Source organism: Gymnoscopelus microlampas, assembly GCF_963454915.1.
Source record: "Gymnoscopelus microlampas genome assembly, chromosome: 19".
NCBI classification, from domain to species: Eukaryota; Metazoa; Chordata; class Actinopteri; order Myctophiformes; family Myctophidae; genus Gymnoscopelus; species Gymnoscopelus microlampas.
The window spans coordinates 39,360,006-39,380,853 of record NC_139956.1 but is presented as its reverse complement, the minus strand read 5'-3'; the positions used below and the strand labels follow the sequence as shown (position 1 = coordinate 39,380,853).

At 41.3% G+C, this 20,848-nt stretch overlaps 1 protein-coding gene across 1 annotated transcript in view; it reads right to left on the bottom strand.

The window, feature by feature from the left end:
• Positions 1 to 20,848, bottom strand: part of LOC311034696 (VPS10 domain-containing receptor SorCS2-like) — a 295,855-nt gene that overhangs the window by 144,928 nt on the left and 130,079 nt on the right. The window contains exon 3 of the mRNA XM_084042652.1: positions 18,292 to 18,391. Within this exon, the coding sequence (XP_083898778.1) occupies positions 18,292 to 18,391 (100 nt within the window). The remainder of the gene's footprint in view (positions 1 to 18,291; positions 18,392 to 20,848) is intronic.

Here is a 20,848-nt window from a genome sequence, read left to right as displayed (position 1 = left end):
GCCAGTCTGTGACATCAGTAATGTGACGTCATACTGATGACATCATAGATCTCCATATATGGGCATAGTGTATATTTGGAGGCCAGTCTATGACGTCAGCACAATTTTGTCTCCCCCAGCTTCAGATTGCCTGCCCCCCCCCTCCTAAATAACATTGCCTGTTATTTAGGAGCCATTTGGAATAATAAATGATTAAATAAGAATAAAAATGCTTATTTAAAATAATTTGGAAATCATTCCCACACAAACACAATGTTTTCTGAAGGATTTATTTTCATCCCCTGTGTGTAATGCCCACAATGGTTTGGTCCGTGTTGGTCTGTGTTGCCAAGTCTGATTAATATAACTGCACTGATTTGGGCTTGTTTTCATATACCTGACTGCTTGTTTATCTCGCAAAAACTGGCAACACTCTACCTGGTGACGTAGTAGCATTCGCCGCTTGTTTTCAAGAATCGATACAGTAGTTGAAAAATAACTCTGCCGTTTCAAAGAGTTAATAATGTTTCTTGACCTTAAAGAGTGTACTACTACAAGTTACAACAACAACAGCAATTACTTCCAGCCCAGGGTGTTATCTATGGTTAATGAGGGAAGTTTAGTGGATTGGATTATGGATTATAATGGATACATAAATTTAAAAAATGGAAAGAACACCGAATGAGGAATATCTAGTTACTGCTGGTCCAAATAACAATGGTAAGTTGTAAGTTTCCTCCCATCTTTCCGATGCACATTTTCAAATAGCCTAGGTATAAAATAGGGCTAAAGTCATTCATGTATGTTTTATAACGTAACCATTTATATCTGCAAAGTAAAGTAACTAAAGTTTTCAAATTATTGTAGTGGAGTAAAAGTACAATATTTGCCTCTGAGATGTAGTGGAGTAGAAGTAGTATAGGCAATTGGAAATACTCCAGTAAAGTAAAAGTACCTCAAAACTGTACTTAAGTACAGTACTCGAGTACACAATTTACACCACTGCATACGAGTGGTGCTGTCAACTAAGATACTAGTATCAGCTAATATCTTAGCTGTCCAGCACACTCCTAGAGACTGTGCTGTTTTTTTGTTGTTGCTGTTTTCACACCCACAAGCACGCAGACACACACACGCGCGCGCGCGCGCACACACACGCACATTTTTCCAAGATGGCTTGAAAATAGCAGATGATCTACAAGCTCACAACACATCGCGATGAGCAAAATTGGGCGTATCATAACATCACAGAAAAGGTAAGAAAACCGTGGTCCAAAAATTCCCCTTTAACCAGACCCCAGATTGACTGAAGTTAGAAGTACGAGGCATCCTTGGAACTGACTGCACGACTTAAGCAATTTCCATTTAAATAAAGTCATGACGTTTTCTCCCTATTATTGTCTCCGCCAGGCCGAAAGGCATGGCGAGAGAGTATGTTTTACCCCCTGTCCGTCCGTCCGTGTGTGTGTGTGTGTCCGTGTGTCACTCCTTCTGTCATTTTGTGGACAGCTAATCTCTGGCGCCATTGGCTTGATCGCAGCCAAACTGTGCACACACACTCCCTGGATGCCAGAGCAGAACCTCTGCTCCACATTTTTCACATGGGCCTTTTATAGCGCCACCAGGAGGCCGATTTGTGAAAAATACATTTTTGGACAGTACTCCCACAGATTTTGGCCAAAAATCCCACAAATCGGTAGACAGTATCTCTATAGTCATTAAAAGAAACAGATTTTTCATATTCCATCCTGATTGGCAAAAATTGGCTTTCAAAGTTTGCAGGAGTGCTCCGTTTCAAACAAAATGCCTCAAATCATGAACACAGCATGCAATATCAGTGAAATTTTGCTCACACATTCCCATTAGGCCGAGGAAGAAATTCCATTTGAAAATGTTCAAATCAGCCTCGTGGTGGCGCTGTAACAGGCCAATTCGTGTTTTTACCTATAACTGCACCGATCAGTGTAAAACTTTGTATGCACACTCTCTAGAGGCCAAGAAAAAACCTTTGCCCTGCATTTTTCACATTTGACTTTTATAGCGCCACCAGGAGGCAGACTTATGTAAAACACATTTTTTGATATTAAGCCTTCAGATTTGATCCAAATTTCACGTAAATAGGTACACATGATCTCTATAGTCATGTAATCAAGACGGATCCGTTTGATTTGTCATATTCCATCCTGATTGGCTAACATTGACATGTAATATTTGCAGGAGTGGCCCGTTTTGAACAAAATGCCGCAAATCTTGAACGCAGCGTCCGATTGTGGTGAAACTTTGAATGCACATTTGCACTACGTTGAGGAACAAATGCCACCCTTTTAACATTGGCCTGTTATAGCGCCACCAGCAGGTCAAATTTAGCAAAACACATTTTTAGAACAAAATGGCTCAAATCATGCATGCAGTGTCCGATTGCCGTGCACGGCCTAGGAATAAATGGCTCCCTTTTCACATTGGCCTATTATAGCGCCACCAGGAGGCCATAATAACGTACCTGACCTGGCAGAGACTTGTGCTCCGAGGAGCACTTTTTCTAGTTATTCTTCCTTTGTAACCAAGAACTTTCATCTGTGAGCCGCACAGGTGCTGTTCATTAAAGTAAATCACCACCAACAGACTTTTGCAGCAGAAAAAACCCAAACGAGTCCCCGCCCGGCCGTTCACCGAGCTCCAGGTTTTTGATGTTGTCTATCCCAGAGTATCGAACGGGGGGCACAAATTACCAAAACCGGGGAGGTGGAGTACCATACGGGCTCCTCAATGAGACAGATAGACTTCCTCCCACCGGGGAAACTTGTGGAGGAATATTTGTATGGTGCAGCTACATTCAGCCAGCCACCCCCTCCGCTCGCGCACGTACGCACACACAGCAGCTTCACTTATTTAACTCACAGTGGGGTTCTTGTCTCTCGCCTTTAATGTCTCCCCCTTGTAATTCCCTCACTGCATGAACTATAGCAAGCTGTTCCCTCTGCCTCATTACTTCATCTGTCAGCCAGCGGTAGAGAGAGAGAGAGAGAGAGAGAGAGAGAGAGAGAGAGAGAGAGAGAGAGAGAGAGAGAGAGAGAGAGAGAAGAGAGAAGAGAGGAGAAAGAGAGAGAGAGAGAGAGAGAGAGAGAGAGAGAGAGAGAGAGAGAGAGAGAGAGAGAAGACGGGTTGTGTGATCAAGCTCAAGGATGGAGGGTCAATAAAAATAGATGAAAGAGATCGCCTCCAAACACAGACTACAGATGCACCGGACAAACCGCGGTGGGAAAAGTACTCAAATGTTTTACTTCAGTAAAAGTATCAATACTGCAATGTAGAAGTACTCTGTTACAAGTAAAAGTATTCAAAATGTACTTGAGTATTGGTACAAAAAGCACTGGTATCAAAATGTAGTTAAAGTACCAAAAGTAAAAGCACTAAAATCTTTGAAAATAGCAGATCTACTGAGATGTAGTGGAGTAAAAGTAAAAGTATAGACACTTGGAAATACCCCAGTAAAGTAGAAATTGTACTTATAAGTACAGTACTTGTGTAAATGTACTTAGTTACTTTACACCACTGCGAAACGCAGACTACAGATGCACCAGACGAACAATTCACTACTTTGTGTCACGGGATAGAACAAGGTCAGGTTTCCGTTTCATCCTTATTTCTCACCAGGGCAGCAACTATCGTTCGAATTGAATAATCGAGAAGTGCAGTTTTTTATTTTCTTTCTTTCTTTATATAACAAAGAATCTGCCTATTTTATACTGCGTGGCTAAATGGTGTCGTACAAAAATAGTGAAAATAGCAGATCTACAAGCTCACACATCAGCTGTTCACTTTTATAAATTTCCATTTTTTTAAAAATGTTCACCTACATGCCCAAAAGAGGGATTGATCATTAAACGATGATATATATCGAGTATCAATATTCTCTTTTTTTTAATCAATTCAATCGATTGGTTTAATTAATTGTTGCATCCCCATTTATCCTTCTCTCTATCCCCCTCTTTCTCGGTCCTCTCCCTCTCTTTCAGTTCTCTGCTGCTTAGTCACAGTCAGACCCAGTCACGTCATTTCGATCCCATCAGGGAACGGTCGCCCTTTTTGTGACCCGTGTAGATATAAATGGATATTTATGACAGCCAAACAACAACGGTTTTAGTGCACCCATAAACAGTGGTGTATAAAGTAACTAAGTACATTTACAATTTTGAGGTATTTGTACTTTACTTGAGAATTTCCAATACTTTTACTTCTACTGCACTACATCTCAGAGGCAAATATCGTACTTTTACTCCACTACAATTATTTGAAAAATGTAGTTACTATAGTTACTTTGAAGATTGTGATTATTATCACAAAACATACATTAACCACTTCAGCCCTAGATACATTTTGACCATTTGATGCGACGCATTGTGAGCTTGTAGATCGGCTATTTTCAAAAGCTATTTAGAGTAAACATTTGAAAACTTGAAATGGGACATTCTGCATAGTATACTTTCTACGTTTGTACTTTAAGTACATTTTAATTTCAATACTTTTGTACTTTTACTTGTAGCAGAGTACAGTATTTCTACATTGCAGTATTGACACTTTTACTTAAGTACAAAAAAGGTGAGTACTTTTTCCACCACTGCCCATGAAAACATATATTTTTTTAGGTTTCTCCTGTGGGTTTGGGGTCATGATTATGTGTGTTTGTTTAGCGAGGCGTGAAGCTTTTAACAAGGTTGTCGTCCCTGTTTTTACCCTCCCAGAGGAGGAGGGGGGGTCGTGCCCCCCCCCTCCTCTGTACAAACTGAACCCAATAAACCCTACGTGTCATCCATCCTCTGACATTACAGTTTCTATTATTGAGAAGGGGAAAGTAGACTGTGTGTGTGTGTGCGTGTGCGTGTGCGCGCGCGCGTGCGTGCGTGTGTGTGCGTACGCGTGTCCGTGTGTCAGTGGTGGGAAAAGTAATCAAATTCTTTAATCAAGTAAAAGTACCAATACTGCAATTTAGAAATGCTCTGTTACAAGTAAAAGTCCAGAATAAAAAAAATACTTGGGTAAAAGTACGAAAGTATTGGTATCAAAATGTACTTAAAGTACCAAGAGTAAAACCTACTAAAGTATTTGAAAATAGCAGATCTACAAGCGCACAACGCGTCGCGATGCGACGCGTTGTGCGCTTGTAGATCGGCTATTTTCAAATAGCCTACGTATAAAGTAGGGCTAAAGTGGTTAAAGGGGCTACACCATGAATTAAAAAAATATATATTATATATACATATTGCCCCCTAATACGTTTTAAACAGGTTGTAAGCCTAAAAAACATCCAGATATTTTTTCTCACAATCTGACTGTCTGTCATTCCAAGCTTTTTCAGCTGCAATACCAAAACGTCCTATTGGGCATGGGGGAGCTACTGAGCAATTCTGTCTGGCCATCATCAATGCAAAATCAGGGCAAGTGACATCACTTGCCCTGCCATTCTGAAATGGCCTGTTCAGACACGCCCATTCAGGAAATCCATGAAATGAGCATGAATGACTTAATGTTAAAAAAAAATTATTTTTTTGGGTACAAGAGACACTGGGGAGCCCAAAAAATACTAAAAACCTAAAAAAATATGAAATTCATGGTGTAGCCCCTTTAATGTATTTTTCATAATATCATAATTTATATTTGCAAAGTAACTACATAGTAACTAAAGTTTTCAAATAATTGTAGTGGAGTAAAAGTATGATTTGTTTTGTTTTATTTTATTTGATAAAGTGATAAATGTAACTGTTTTGATGTATCCTCAATAAAAACAAAGAAACAATAAAAAAAAGTACAATATTTGCCTCTGAGATGTAGTGGAATAGAAGTAAAAGTATTGGAAATTGGAAATACTCAAGTAAAGTACAAATACCTCAAAATTGTACTTAAGTACTTAAGTAAATGTACTTGGTTACTTTCCACCACTGGGGTGTGTGTGTGTGTGTGTGTGTGTGTGTGTGTGTGTGTGTGTGTGTGTGTGTGTGTGTGTGTGTGTGTGTGTGTGTGTGTGTGTGTGTGTGTGTGTGTGTGTGTGTGTGTGTGTGTGTGTCACAGACTATACAGCATGTGTTCTCATAATTTGTCATGTACTAAATGTAATGCATAATGCATAAACTATTATGATACATTAAGTGTTCCTTCGTCAGTTTGATGTCTGTCATAGCCGGGGAGCAGCTTAAAGGATGAAACGATGCCAACAGAGTTTAGAGGGGAATATGACTAATATACATACAGTAAATTAAAAGGGAATAGAACTTGTGTACTGTACAGTAATTATGCTGATACGGACTGAGTCATGAATAATTGGGTATGGGTTATTTTTATCCACTCTTTATCTCTCCTGTGTTTGATCAGTCAGTGATCTGTCTCGATAGCACCTGCAAAGCATGCAATCTTTTGGTTTTGTGTGAAGGGAGGGACGTCTGGTTTCTTAGCACAACCTGGAAGATCCTTAACACATTGAGTGCCAAAGACATACAGTAGATCTACGACCCCCTCCCAGTAATTATAAAGCTTGCGTTATACTTCAGCTCTCTTTTAAGGTGCATTCTTTTTCACCTGGGAGAAGCAGATTAAGGCGTGGCTCATACGTGCATGCGGAATAATCCCATGCACTCCCCTGTAATTATCTACCACCACCACCACCAAGTAATCTGTCAAGAACAGATTCTGCTCTGCGTTTGAATCTGTCGGTAGCCGTGTTGACAACCCGTGCGCATTGGTTAGGAAGCAGGCCGCGCTTTACCCAATCAAATGTAGTGGGCGGGATTTACGTGTGTGCCGTTCCTTCCCCACTAGAAACAAACCGAAACTCATTTAACAATAGCGTCCTCGAAGCGGACAAGACCACGGAAAGTTAGTAACATTTTAAATTGCTCTTTCATCATAGAAACAAGTGGGCTTATAACCAAAACAATCCATGTTCTTTGGGAGAATTGGGTTAGTGTTCCGTGTAGAAATATTGTTTGTGGGAATGAAAACATAGTTGCACCACCGGAAGTGAAAGGCTGAAGGCAGACCAAAAACCCTGGTTTCCTTGCACACGGGTGCTTCGTTGAGCTCCTCCCAGAGCCAAGTGAATAAGTAAAAAAAACAGCAGAGGGCGCTGTTTTTCCTTTTCATTTGGCAATGGGTTCCCAGATTGCCACCAAGTAAAGGGGGGCCATCACATTTAATCATGAGATTACCAAGGAGTGGGAGTGTGTGTGGGATGTTATTGGCTTAGATCTCACTTCAGGCCTCATTGACTGTCATTTAAGAGCAGTGGTGGAAAGTAACAAAGTACATTTACTGTACTTAAGTATTCTTCTGAGGTATTTTTACTTTACTAGTTTACTTAACTCCAATTTTCTATACTTTTACTTCTACTCCACTACATCTCAGAGACAAATGTTGTTCTTTTTACTCCACTATGCAAGTATTGGAAAACTTCAGTTACTTTGTAGATTTTGATTACTATTACAAAACATACATTACCCACTGCAGCCCCATACATTTCGTCCATTTGCGACGTATTGTGAGCTTGTAGATCTACTGTTTTCAAAAGATTATGATGCATTTTATACATTTGAAAACTTGTGAAATGGGACATTCTGCCTAATGAGTACTTTCTACTTTTGGTACTTTATGTACATTTCGATGCCAATACTTTTGTACTTTTACTCACGTCAATTTTGATTGCCGGAACGTGTTTCTACATTGCGGTATTGATACTTTTACATGAGTAAAGAAACGTAGTACTTTTTCAACCACTGCCCATTACCACAGCTGGATTCTAAAAGCAACACCGACATTGCTGACTCATAAACGACATCCATGTCAAAGGATTAGCCCCCTTGGAAGGATACAACACATGCATCGTTCTAGCAGTGGTGTAAGGTAACTAAGTACATGTACTCAAGTACAGTACTTAAGTACAATCTTGAGGTACTTTTACTTTACTGGAGTATTTCCAATTGTCTATACTTTTACTTCTACTCCACTACATCTCGGAGGCAAATATTGTACTTTTACTCCACTACAATTATTACCAAATTACCGTAAATTTCGGACTATAAGCCGCAACTTTTTTCCAATTTTTCGACCCTGCGGCTTGTATAACGGTGCGGCTTATCTATGGATTTTTATAGCTAACGGCCACTAGGGGACCTCCTAAATCTAGGGATTTTACACCCGCGGCTTATAGTCCAGTGCGGCTTATATATGTACAAATCATTCAATTTAGCTGCTGCGGCTTATATTCAGGTGCGGCTTATAGTGCGAAAATTACGGTAGTTACTTTGCAGATATATATTATTACATTAAAACATGCATTAACCACTTTAGCCCTATTTTATACCTAGGCTATTTGAAAATAGCAGATATACAAGCTCACAACGCGTCGTATCGCGACGCGTTGTGAGCTTGTAGATCTGCTATTTTCAAACATTTGTACTTTTACTTTTGGTACTTTAAGAACATTGTACTTTTACTCAAGTAAATTTTGAATTCCGGACGAGTACTTCTACATTGCAGTATTGATACTTTTACTTAAGTAAAACATTTGAGTACTTTTTCCACCACTGCGTTCTAGCAATATGATGGATTGCCAACCTTCACGATCACATCATTTTGAAACATAAAATTTGATGGGATACAACTTTAAGAATCCCCCAATTCATAGTCTTTCTTTATCGTTTTCTTAATGTCTTTGTTTCTCATTGTGTTTATGGGTCTCATAAGCCGTTAGTTACATTACCATATGATTTATTACGTAATGGCCTCTGTGATTTTACCGAGCCTGATGAACGGGGAGAAATCAGGTGTGTTATTTTGACATTTTGGCTGGGCAGATACATCGGAAATTAGTCAGAGGGGATTTTAAGCTTCATAAAAATGTTTTAAACCAAATGGGATAAAGGGATTAGAGACAGACACATTATTTTAGGGGATTGGCGTGTAAAAGTCAACAAGCATTTACTTCTGCAGCTGCAGCTCTCTCACACAATAATAAAGGTTGACTCATATTGTCTGTTTTTTGTTGAGTTTTTTCTTTGTGTTATTGTTTGCTGTCATTTTGTTTTTATCTTGTGATATTGTGTTTTATTTTATGTCAATGTCATATTTTTTTTGTTTTTAATCTATGGTGAACTGTATTATTTAATGGCTGAATGTTAAAAATTGTTATTCTCCAATAAAAAGCAAAACATACATGAATAATAATAATAAATGAATTCATACACTATCACTGCCTAACTAAGACACATTGATCGATCAATTGATTGATTGATTGATTGGTTGACTGGATTAACAATTACACTTAAAAGGTAACACAAAAATCCCTGAAGGCCTGTTTCCATTGTATTCCATTATGTAATAAAGTTAAGGAATTCATCCACCATCACTTCCTGATGAACATATCTTATGCAATACAGTTAAATGAATTCATGCGTTATCACTAAAGCACATTATGCAATGCAGTTAGTCAGCTTTGTTCTCTCTTAAGCTCTGAGGAACACACACTTCTCCTGTTTCTTTGTCCTTCTCTTACAGTAAAATAATAATTCATAATCATTTCTATTTCACGGTGTAGTCTAGCATGCCTTTGTTTCTCTATCTCAGTGGTTCTCAACCTGTGGGTAGGGACCCCCGGGGGGCCCACGTGATTTTAGTGAGTCGCCAGATGACAGTGAAGTGACAATTAGGACTTTTAAGATGTTTTTTAAACAAAACAAAAAAAAAAGGGGAGGGGGGGGGGGGGGGAGACCATTACTATGGCCAACAAGCTATGAAACAAATCTGGTCAAACATTGGCCAAATTGTCAAATTATATAAAAAAAAAGTTTTGAAAATGTCTATTTTCACAATATTTTTCTGTGGAACCGAGTCAAATAAAACTGAATGCCTCGACTTCCACAATTCCATTTCTAAGGGTGGGGGGTCCCTTTGGGGGGGTCACGTTGTGAGCCTGTAGATCTCCTACTTTCAAAACAAAAGTTGAATTTCTTTTGGGGGGAAATATATTTTTGAAACGCTTTGAAACCACAAGTCGTGTCAGGAGGGTCCCTGGCACAAACTCTTTTCAGATGGGGGGTTCGCAGACAAATACATTTGACGTCATCCCCAAAAAATTTCCCTTCCGTCCACTCCAATATTAGGATTTGTAGAAAAACACTTCTAGCTCGGATTCTTTTTGTTTTTGTTGGTGAAAACGAGCCATTATCAACAGGCGATAGCAACAAAATGGCCGTTCACGGTAAAAATAAAAAATGACCATCCCCTGGACACGTTTTGTTTACATCCGCTCTCCAAAGATCGTCAAAACAAGGTGAAAAATGCTGGCAGCAGCAAAATAATTAATTAAATAATACCTGGTAGCGAAACAACATTTAGGAAGCAATTGCTACTACCCAAAGTCGCTATGAGCTTGTATATCTGCTATTTTTTAATTGCGGGTTAGGGTGTGTATTGGAATGCACAGGCGGTAATTCATGTATTCCAAGTATTAGCGCTGGTTTCCTTGACATATAGCCCGAGTCCCTGTCTGTGCTATACACTGTTCCTCATGCACCCAGGCTCCTTAACCCATTCAATCCATTCAAACTAGCAGATACAAGCTCATAGCGCGGCACCGAGTGCCGCGCTATGAGCTTGGAGATCTGCTATTTTTGAAAAACCTGGAAAATGTGTGCAAATATTTGAATATAATTTATATTTTTGTAAAGGGAACATTTTTGACTCAAACCTTCTGGGGGTCCCTGGAACAAAATGTTTTATATCAGTGGTTCTAACACTTTTTCATGTGAAGGACCCCCAAAATGATATGTATTAGCCCCCCATCTCAAAATATTTTGTAATAGGGACCCCCAGAAGCAAAGATTTGAGTTAAAAATGTTCAATGAAAAAAAATCTAATATTATTCAAAGATGTACAAACATTTTCACGATTTAAACAAAATAGCAGATATACAAGCTCATAGCGCGGCACCGAGTGCCGCGCTATGAGCTTGTAGATCTGCTATTTTGTGAATAGCCAAAGTAATCTAAAATGACACAGATGCGTTCCCGGGTTGAATGGGTTAAATGGGTCACATTTCATTCCGGTGCCCCTGACTTAAATACAAATACATTGGACATAAAAAAGACAATATCATTTTAATACTGGTCATTAAGCTACTATAATATAGACTGAGGTAATTAAAGCGGGTCATGTTTGAAATTGTAACAGCTGAAATCAATAATATATCAGTATTCCGATATCAACCTGCATGCGGGCCGCATTAAGTGAAGTTGGGGGCCGCATGTGGCCCCCGGGGCCGCCAGTTGTCCATGTATGTACTGTACTACAGCGTCACACAAAAGTATCAGAAGTAGCAGATCGTCTATGCGAACACAATTGCCTTGTAGATCTGCTACTTTTGCTACTTTTGAATTTGAATACTGATAAGGATTTCCACCCCAGCAGAGACGATATGTTTCTGTTCTGTCACACAGTCATACCGCGCTGAAAAAAGCCTCCCACCCCACTTCCGTTTCGTCTTTGCAGTCATGCAAATCTGTCCTATACTGTAAATGAAATTAGTCGCATATTTTAAAGTTATACAATGCAGGTCCACAAATAACGATTTTTAGCAGCCTCTGCTGGTCATTACCGTCACTGCAGGCCATTCGTTTATTCGTCTGTTACCCAGAATTCCATTTGTTTTCACCGGAAGACGGAACCGTTTCAAAAAACGTTCTTTTAATTGTTTTATACGATCTGTGGATCGTTTCTCTTAGCCAGTGGAGCTTTAGTTACCGTGAGCTGTGTTTTCTTTTTCTGTTGTTTTTCGATCTTCAAATCATACAATCTCTTAAAAACAGCGTGAGATTCCTTTTTGCTATTAGCGCGGTAGTTCCTGGCCAAACAGGAAACCGGTGCATTTCCGCTTCCGTTTTCCGGCCAGATGACGTCATTTTCGCGGGAAAGTCCCCCCCGACACCGTTCAATAGAAAATATATAAATAAAAAGCTTTCGTGGGTGAAATTCATGGAGTGGGTGTTGTGAAACATTTGCCACTCACAAAAGATATACAAATTAACTTTAGTTTTATTGAAAAGGTTGCCTAGCATTACTTTAACATTGTGGAACAGTTTATCATGCTTGAGAGACTACATGTATCCTAAAACACAGAGTATAGAGCCCCCCCCCCCGGTGCCCCTGGAGCTGAACTCCAGCCAGTGTTTTCAATGTGGGGAGCAAAGATATGATTAATCCGTTAAGACCGGGAACGCAACTGTGTCAGCACCACTGATATAGCAACATACTGTTAGGATTTAGGAAACATTTTTAGATATGGCCGCGGACCCCCATCTGAAAACGTGTTGTTCCAGGGACCCCCCAGAAGCAAAGATTTGAGTTACAAATGTTCGCTTTAAAAGAAAAAATATATATATTCAAAGATTTGCACACATTTTCAAGATTTTTCAAAAATAGCAGATCTACCAGCTCATAGCGCGGCACTTGGTGCCACGCTATGAGCTGGTAGATCTGCTATTTTTTTCCCCCGGATTGAATGGGTTAACTTTGCCTTATAGGGCTCTGCTGCGTCCAAACGTTGTCACACAGCCACTATGTAAGCGAGAGAGAGAGAGAGAGAGAGAGAGAGAGAGAGAGAGAGAGAGAGAGAGAGAATGGTTCAAAACGGCAGTCCACCGATAAAACTCCCTGAATTATTGAACATTAATCTCACATGAAGCAGGCAGGGCGGACTGGACTGGACACATCGCGGGCCTCATCGTATATCTCAAGCGTCAGCAAGTTCTGGAAAATTGCGACTGTGAGAAAGCAGGCTTTCTGTTCCCGAAGACAGAAGTAGAAGTTTTTGAAAGCATTTTTTTTTCAAAGTCTTTCAAAGACGCTGGACAGCGACGGCACCCAATCCCTCGCTTGCACGGCGAGTTTATCTGTGTTAATGAGCTATAGCATTCCTTCCTCGCTGAATCCATAACCTCCTGAACCAGGGTGGTTAAACACTCTGGTAACCTGAGAGACTTTACAATTGGCGGAAGACATATAGTCAGGGGATATTAAAAACAACTTGGAATAAATTCCTTACCAAAAAAAATCTTGTTTGTTAAAGTGTCTAGTAACACATCTCACAAAGACTGAAATGCAGTTTCCCTAGGAGAATTTTTGACAGCTGCTGAAAGTTGAGGTACCCACCATAACCTTATGTGGGGGAAAAAAAATAAGAAAATAATTCTGTTTTAAGTAGCATGTGAGGGGTCAAACTAGGGTGCTTTTATGATTCTGAATCCATTGCAAGCATTTGTTTTGCACCAAAACCACTCCTTGGGCTAAAAACGGCCATAGCCATCCTTTTCCAGGTATACTTTTTGTGTAAAAAGCCCATTGAGATTGGGCCGTTTTTAGCCCAAGGAGTGGTTTTGGTGCAAAACAAATGCTTGCAATGGATTCAGAATCATAAAAACACCCTAGTTTGATTTATTACAGGCACATCTTGTACGTCGTAATTGCATGTATTTGTTTCATACATGCTGTCTGATGCAGATGTGTAAACTAAAACAAAGGGCACTTCTGGTCCAGAGGGCAAAGGGCAGGTGCTCTAGCACCACCTAGAGTCTATCTGTGCACGTGCCTGGGGTTAGGCTAAATCTCATCCGTGGCTCAAATGCCAAATAAATAATAGACCTTGATGTGTACGATATCATGAACCATCCAGACCTCTCAGGTCATCTGGGAAAGGTCTGCTTTCTGTCCCTAAAACCAAACATAAACGTGGGGAAGCAGCATTTAGTTTTTATGCACCACATTATCTGGAACAAACTCCCAGAAAACTGCAGGTCTGCTGCCACTCTCATTTATTTTAACACATCGGGTGCCAAACACGGTCTGAACCGTGTTTTCACAGAGTAGCGCTTTGGTGCCGAACACGGTCCGAACCGTGTTTTCAGTCTTTTTTTTTCCACACAGGAGGGGCTGGAGCAGCTCTGGAATCACCCGTGGTGATTCTGAGAAGGAAAGGACAGATGGATCACTATGTCAAAAACATGGCTCCCCATCCGCTTCCGTTCTATCTCCTTCTCTAAAACCCCTATAATTCCGAAACTTTTTTTACGCTGGGGAAAACGACTCATTTTGTATGCACGATCGCTCCGCCATTGTTACTCGCATGAGAGATGTTATCGTTCCAGGCGTTAGCCAGGACCATCGTGCAAAATGAACGCATGCTTTTTTTCACATGGATTTCTCGTCTTGGAGTCTACAGCTCAAACAGCGCCGCGCAGCTTAACGGTGAGATTTCTGGCACCGAAGGTAATCTGTTAGTATAAAATTCTGGCACCGAATGTGTTAAAACACAACTAAAGACCTTTATGTTTGCCGCCGCCTTTGATTGAGTTGCATTGTATTTTCTCTTCTGCACTGTAACTGTATCTAGTCATTTTCACTTCTTTTGTTTTATGCATCTTAATGTCATTTTATACAGTAATTGTGTTTCTTTTGCTCGTTGTTCTGTGTAAAGCACGTTGAATTGCCTTGATGTTGAATTGTGCTTAACAAATAAAACTGCCCTCCTTCTCAGCGCTTTCACTACTGTCACAGGCAAGCAAAAGAAACGTGTTGTATTATAGATGCAGGCTCTTTTTACTGGGGGAAAAAAAGGAATGCCGGAGAGAATGCAAGGTCTGCAACCATCACCCTGTGAGAGACCTTTACTGAGACAACAGTCGGAAATAGATAAACAAATGGCCCGCAGAGAAAACCTGCCGCCTCAAAGCCTGTGTACGCTCGTTTGTGCTGAAGTGCATGGAGGGTCCTTTCACTCCTCTCCTACAAAGACCCTCCAGCAGCAGGTCTCTAATGGCGCACTAGACTACTTAAGTAAAAGCATCAATACTGCAATGTAGAAACACTCTGTTACAAGTAAGAGTCTGTAAAAGTGAAAATGAGTAAAAGTGCAAAAGTAATGGTTTCTAAACATTGGCCATTTGAAAATAGCAGATCTACAAGCTCACAACGCGTCGCATTGTGAGCTTGTAGATCTGCTATTTTCAAATGGCCAATATTTAAATACAGCTGAAGTGGTTAATGTGTGTTTTGTAATAATAATTCAAATCGACAAAGTAACTAGTAGCTGAAGTTTTCAAATAATTGTGGTGGAGTAAAAACTACACTATTTGTCTCTGAGATGTAGTGGAGTAGAAGTAAAAGTATAGACAATTGGAAATACTCCAGTAAAGTAAAAGTACCTCAAAAGTGTACTTAAGTACAATACTTGAGTAAATGTACTTAGTTACTTTAAAATACTGCTCTCTAATTGCTTCTGGACCCATTGATTTATTTGTGGCTCCTCACACCTTTTCAATGTGAGGAGCCACAGAGTGCGTAAAGACTAAAGAGTGTGTCATCCCATTCACAAGGCTCATTGACCCAGTCATCTGCCATTGTTCATGTGATTAGTGGTATTGATCAGCTTGTGTGTGTGTGTGTGTGTGTGTGTGTGTGTGTGTGTGTGTGTGTGTGTGTGTGTGTGTGTGTGTGTGTGTGTGTGTGTGTGTGTGTGTGTGTGTGTGTGTGTACACAAGCTGATCTTTTGTTTGTAGCTACCATGGAGTCAGTACACGAGGCCCCCTCTGGTGGTACGCAGAACAATCTCCCCAAAAAAAGAAAAAAGTGGGAACTGAGATATACAATAACATAATAGCGTATACCAGGCTACTATCGAAATACTTCTATGAATTATTTATAACCTTACCATGATATCATGGAAATGAGATTTAAAAACAAATGTTGCTTTCCTGTATATTAATACGATTACATATTTGTTTTACTGAGGATAAGGTTAGAAATAAGTTTAAGGTTAGGCATAGTTTTACTGAGGCTAAGTTTAGGAATAAGGTTAGGTTTCGTTCAGGCATAGTTTACTGAGGTTACGTTTAGGAATACCAGGTGAATATTGCTGGATTTGCCCCGGGGCGACTGTTTTTGGGGCGAGCGTTTTGGTATTTGCCACGATCACACCGATTACAACAAGCTAAACGGTGGCAAGATACTAATAAATAGCGGAGTTAAAATGATGCAATCGTGGCTCAAAACTGGAACTAAGTGTGGATCAAGAGGAGAATATTTTGACCAGTAGCAAGTAGAAACTGAAGTAGTGGATGTCTTGGGTCACGGAACAGCTCTGCTCCAGGAGCGCCAGTGAAATCGCAAACCGGGCCGAACCCAGACTCCCAGCACCAATTGGTGCAGTTCAAATGCCACAATAACCCAGTCCCAGTTAATATGACACGGAAACTGGGATTCCACAGAACTGTGGGGCGGAGGAGTAGCCTATACAGACAGTGTGGTATGTTAATGAATCACTCATGCATGAAAGCCATTTCAAACGGCATCTTAAAACCAAAACACACGTAGCCTACTGAAGAGTTGATTTCTTAATAACAAGACAAACTGAATCAGGCAAAGTGGCGATTAACCTTACAGCTGTTTTGTGTCGTTAATTATTTTCCCAAAATATCAAAGTAAAGCCATCGACATGCCTCGCGCATTGCAAAGCTGCGGTAAAAAGTTAAACTTCTCGTCAGCTGCCTCGGCGCACATTGTGAGTGTGTGTGTGTGTGTGTGTGTCTGTGGGGGGGGGGTGCATGTCTGTCTGTCTGTCTGTCTGCCTGCCTGTCTCTATCTCTGTCTGTCTGTCTGTCTGTCTGTCTCTCTGTGGTCTCTGTCAGTCTCTCTGTGTCTCTGTCTGTCTCTCTGTGTCTCTGTCTGTCTCTCTGTGGTCTCTGTCTGTCTGTCTGTCTCTCTGTCTGTCTCTCTGTGGTCTCTGTCAGTCTCTCTGTGTCTCTGTCTGTCTCTCTGTGTCTCTGTCTGTCTCTCTGTCTGCCTGTTGAGAACTTAAGAGTTAAAGTGGCAGTTATATTGTTACCATTTTGTACAGCATGCCTTTGGCTGACAACAGTGAACAATATATATTCTTATATATTATTTTTTATATGTTATTAAATTATTAGGAATTAATTTGCCTCCTGTGTGAACTGTGCATAGCTGAATAGGATGGGAGGTAGGCGTAGACTACTGTATTTTAACATCAATCATAATGGTGGTACCTGGAGAGCCAAATATTTTCTGAGGTTGTACTGTGTAAAAAGGTTGAGAACTACTGTCCTACTTTACCATAAATTTTAAAATAAATGGGACCATAATTTACCAAAACTTATGTCATGGTGATTGAAAGAAGACTTTAAACTAGCGACTGGAAGCATATAGTATTTGTGAAAATGTTTAATAAAATAAAGTCTAAAGTTCGGCAAAATCCCATCCGCTTGCATTTCTTCTGACACCAGCAGGGGTAAAACAGCAAAACTACAGGCCATTCATTTGAACTGTCACTTCCTATATAGACTCAATTTCAAAGGCGGATTCCGGGCCTTTGCTTCAAACGCACACGCACTCTCATCACATGCACACTCATCATGTTGAGCTCCAATCGTGGCAGCACTCCCCTTGCTAGAGGCCTGGGGGTGTGTTTAAGCATTGTCTTGTCCCAGAGTTCCCATTACCACACATCCATACTGACAGAACACACACTCTCACAACCAGGACCTCCCTGCACGCGCGCACACACACACACACACACACACACACACACACACACACACACACACACACACACACACACACACACACACACACACACACACACACACACACACACACACACACACACACACACACACACACACACACACACACACACACACAAGCATGTAATTGCTTGGGAATGGAGTCCTCCTAAATGTCCCTCAGGGACCAGAGAGAGGGGTGTGTGTGTGTGTGTGTGTGTGTGTGTGTGTGTGTGTGTGTGTGTGTGTGTGTGTGTGTGTGTGTGCGCACGCTTGACTCAAGTGGATGAATCTGTGAGTCCCAGAAGGCCATGGGAGGGGGGGTCGGTGAGAAGAGTGACTACATCTAATCTTCCTCTATCTTCCTCATCGATTGGAAGAACCCCAGGCCATGGCAGTAACATCGGCCAATTGGACACGCCGCCACACTCAGTGGCCCAATCATATCTCACCTCCACTCACCCACTGTATCGGAGACGGTGCTTTCAGTTCGGCATCTACGGTACCTTCCACTTCTAAACCTGGCGATAACCGTTGATTCTGCAACTGCCCCCGAATTAATGTAATATCACACTGTCAGACACGCTACACTACAGTTTGTGGGCAGCCATCTCCACCCAAACGTCCTTGAATCACAGTCAAATAACGCTAAATACTAAAGCTTCCAGTTGTGCCTTTTGTCCTCCTACAGTACCTTTTTCTTGTTGGTGGGACAGATGGAGAAGCTGGTCACGACGACGGTGGTTCCTGGCATCAGGTTGAGTTTGGTGTAGGTGGTTCCATAGTCACTGGACCTGCAGACACACACCCGGAGAAGAAAGATAAAGTGTTTATTTTAGTCTGTGAACTAATACAACTATGGACATTACACTTTGACTTCCTCTTGGACATGATCTTAAAGATGGGGTGCTGTGATTTTCAGTGACCCCCCCCCCCCAAAAAACATAATCATCAGGTATTATGGTTACACTAGGAGGAAGATTTTTTTCAAAAAAGTGTACAGAAATTGTTAAAATTATGTTTTTATGTGGACACTCCTCGGGCTCTCTCTCCTTCACTGTGTTACAACCTCGCACCACCTATGTCCTCTGTTCGCTCAACAATCCTTGGCCACAACAACCGTCACGTTATAGTGACAGGTTGGGGGACATTTGCTGGATGTCCCGTCACCGCCGCGGTGACAGGACGCGGCCTCTGCATCACAAATGCTGGCAAACAGTGTTGCCATGTATGCTTATTATAAGCAACTTTGGGCTTGTTGTTTTCTGTAAAGTTGCTTGTAAATAGTGGTAGTTGTGGGTTGTGTTTTTTTTTGGGGGGGGGGGGGGGGGGCTGGTTGCTTGTAGTGTAGTTGCTGATTTGGGCATGTCTTTTAAATGTTGTTTAAACCAGTGGTTCCCCCCCCCCCCCCATCCAAAAGTATGTTGTGCCAGGGACCCTCTTACCAGATTAGTGTCGTTAATTATTTTCAAAAAATACCAAAAATGTGTCACTTTTGTCAAGATTCTTCTGAAAATAGCAGATCTAAAAGCTCACAACTCGTCGCATCGCGACGCGTTGTGAGCTTGTAGATCGGCTATGTTCAAATAGCCGCCGCATATAGGTTTAAAGTCCTCATTTCGCCTATATAGTCCCTTCTTTTGGGCTTGTTTTCGTAGAGCGGGTTGCTTATTTCTCTCGCAAAATCTGGCGACGCTGCTGGCAAATCCTCCAAACTGGCACCGTCGTCAAGTGCAGGTGAGGTGACATGCTGTATACGTGTGTGATTGATGGCTAGCAGCTTCAGTATTTATCAGATTCGGCCAAGTCAAACAGGTGATTATTTGTGTTGTGGAGCAGACCAGGTTTTCAAGTCGACACGAGAGGTGACCGCAGGCTGGATGATTGATGGCCTGTCTCCATGTTCCAGTCAGAAAAACAGACACAGAAAAAGGCTTGAATAGATTCCCCCCAAAATAAATGACATGTTAAAATAATAAAAATGTTGTTAAATAGAACCTTCTAGTCCAGGGGTCTTCAACGTTTTCAGGCCAAGGACCCCCAAGCTGAGAGAGAGATGAAGCAGGTACCCCTTACTCTATATTGTATATAATTGTGTTTCAGATTAAAGTTTTTTTTTTTACTAGCAGTTGCTATTTTTTCCCTCTACACCTATAGCCTCTTTGCCAAAAATAGCCGATCTACAAGCTCTCAACGCCTCGCAGCGCGAGGCGTTGAGAGCTTGTAGATCTGCTATTTTTGGCTAATGTTCCCCTCAGAAAAGGAATTTTAGGGTTCAAGTAATGTAAAAAAAACTAAATCCTATCACACAAAGATTTGGCGGACCCCCTATAGTAGCTTTGAGGACCCCCTAGGGGTCCCGGACCCCCTGTTGAAGACCCCTGTTCTAGTCTAACAGCTTTGGGGGGGGGGCACTGTAGCAGATGTTTAACACAGGGTGGGGGGTTCAACAACACACAGTCTGGTGGGACCATCTAGCTCCGGTCCATAGCAAAGGAGTCCTCCTATATGGCACTTTCGAGCTGTTATGCCCGCACAATGAAAGCCTACTAAACACTCTGAGCCCCTCATCCCAACGAAAAATAGAATGGAATGGGGGGGGGGGGGGGAAATAGTTACTACCCTGTGCCGTATACAGATCTTGTCGATAGAAAAATTCCATGTTCGGTGAACGCGTTGGCTGTACTCCTGGATGAGTGGATTTACGCCCCTGTCCCCCCGCTCTACTCTGTGGGCCACCAGACACTTGCAGACACACTGTATGCACAGCTGCCATAATTGGAAAGAAATCGGGTCTCTTCCTTAATTCCTTCACAGGTGTTTGTTACCAATGATACTAATGAAGGCTCTGTTCCATTCTGGTCAAACAGAGTCAGGCTGCTGATGTTGTGTCATGTTGGCTCACTAGAAACACACTGCTACTGTGCTACACCAGTGGGTCTCAAAGTGGTCCCTGGAAGCCCTTCATGGCACAATGGCACATGGAACCAAATGGTCCCCCCCTAGACACACACACACGGTTTCTCTGTCTCCCTATATCTGTTTCTCTCTCTGTGACACAGCTGTACTAAAATGGAGTGGCCTGGCATGGGCGATCTATCAGTACAGACAAATCCAGCACTGATCCAGGGCTCTGTGCTCTTCTCAAAGCCCTGCATGTTTTTTATGTGTGATTTGTACGTATGTGTATACTATGTATATAAATTGCAGTACTTGTTTTATTATGGTTTTATTAGTGCTTGTTTTTATGA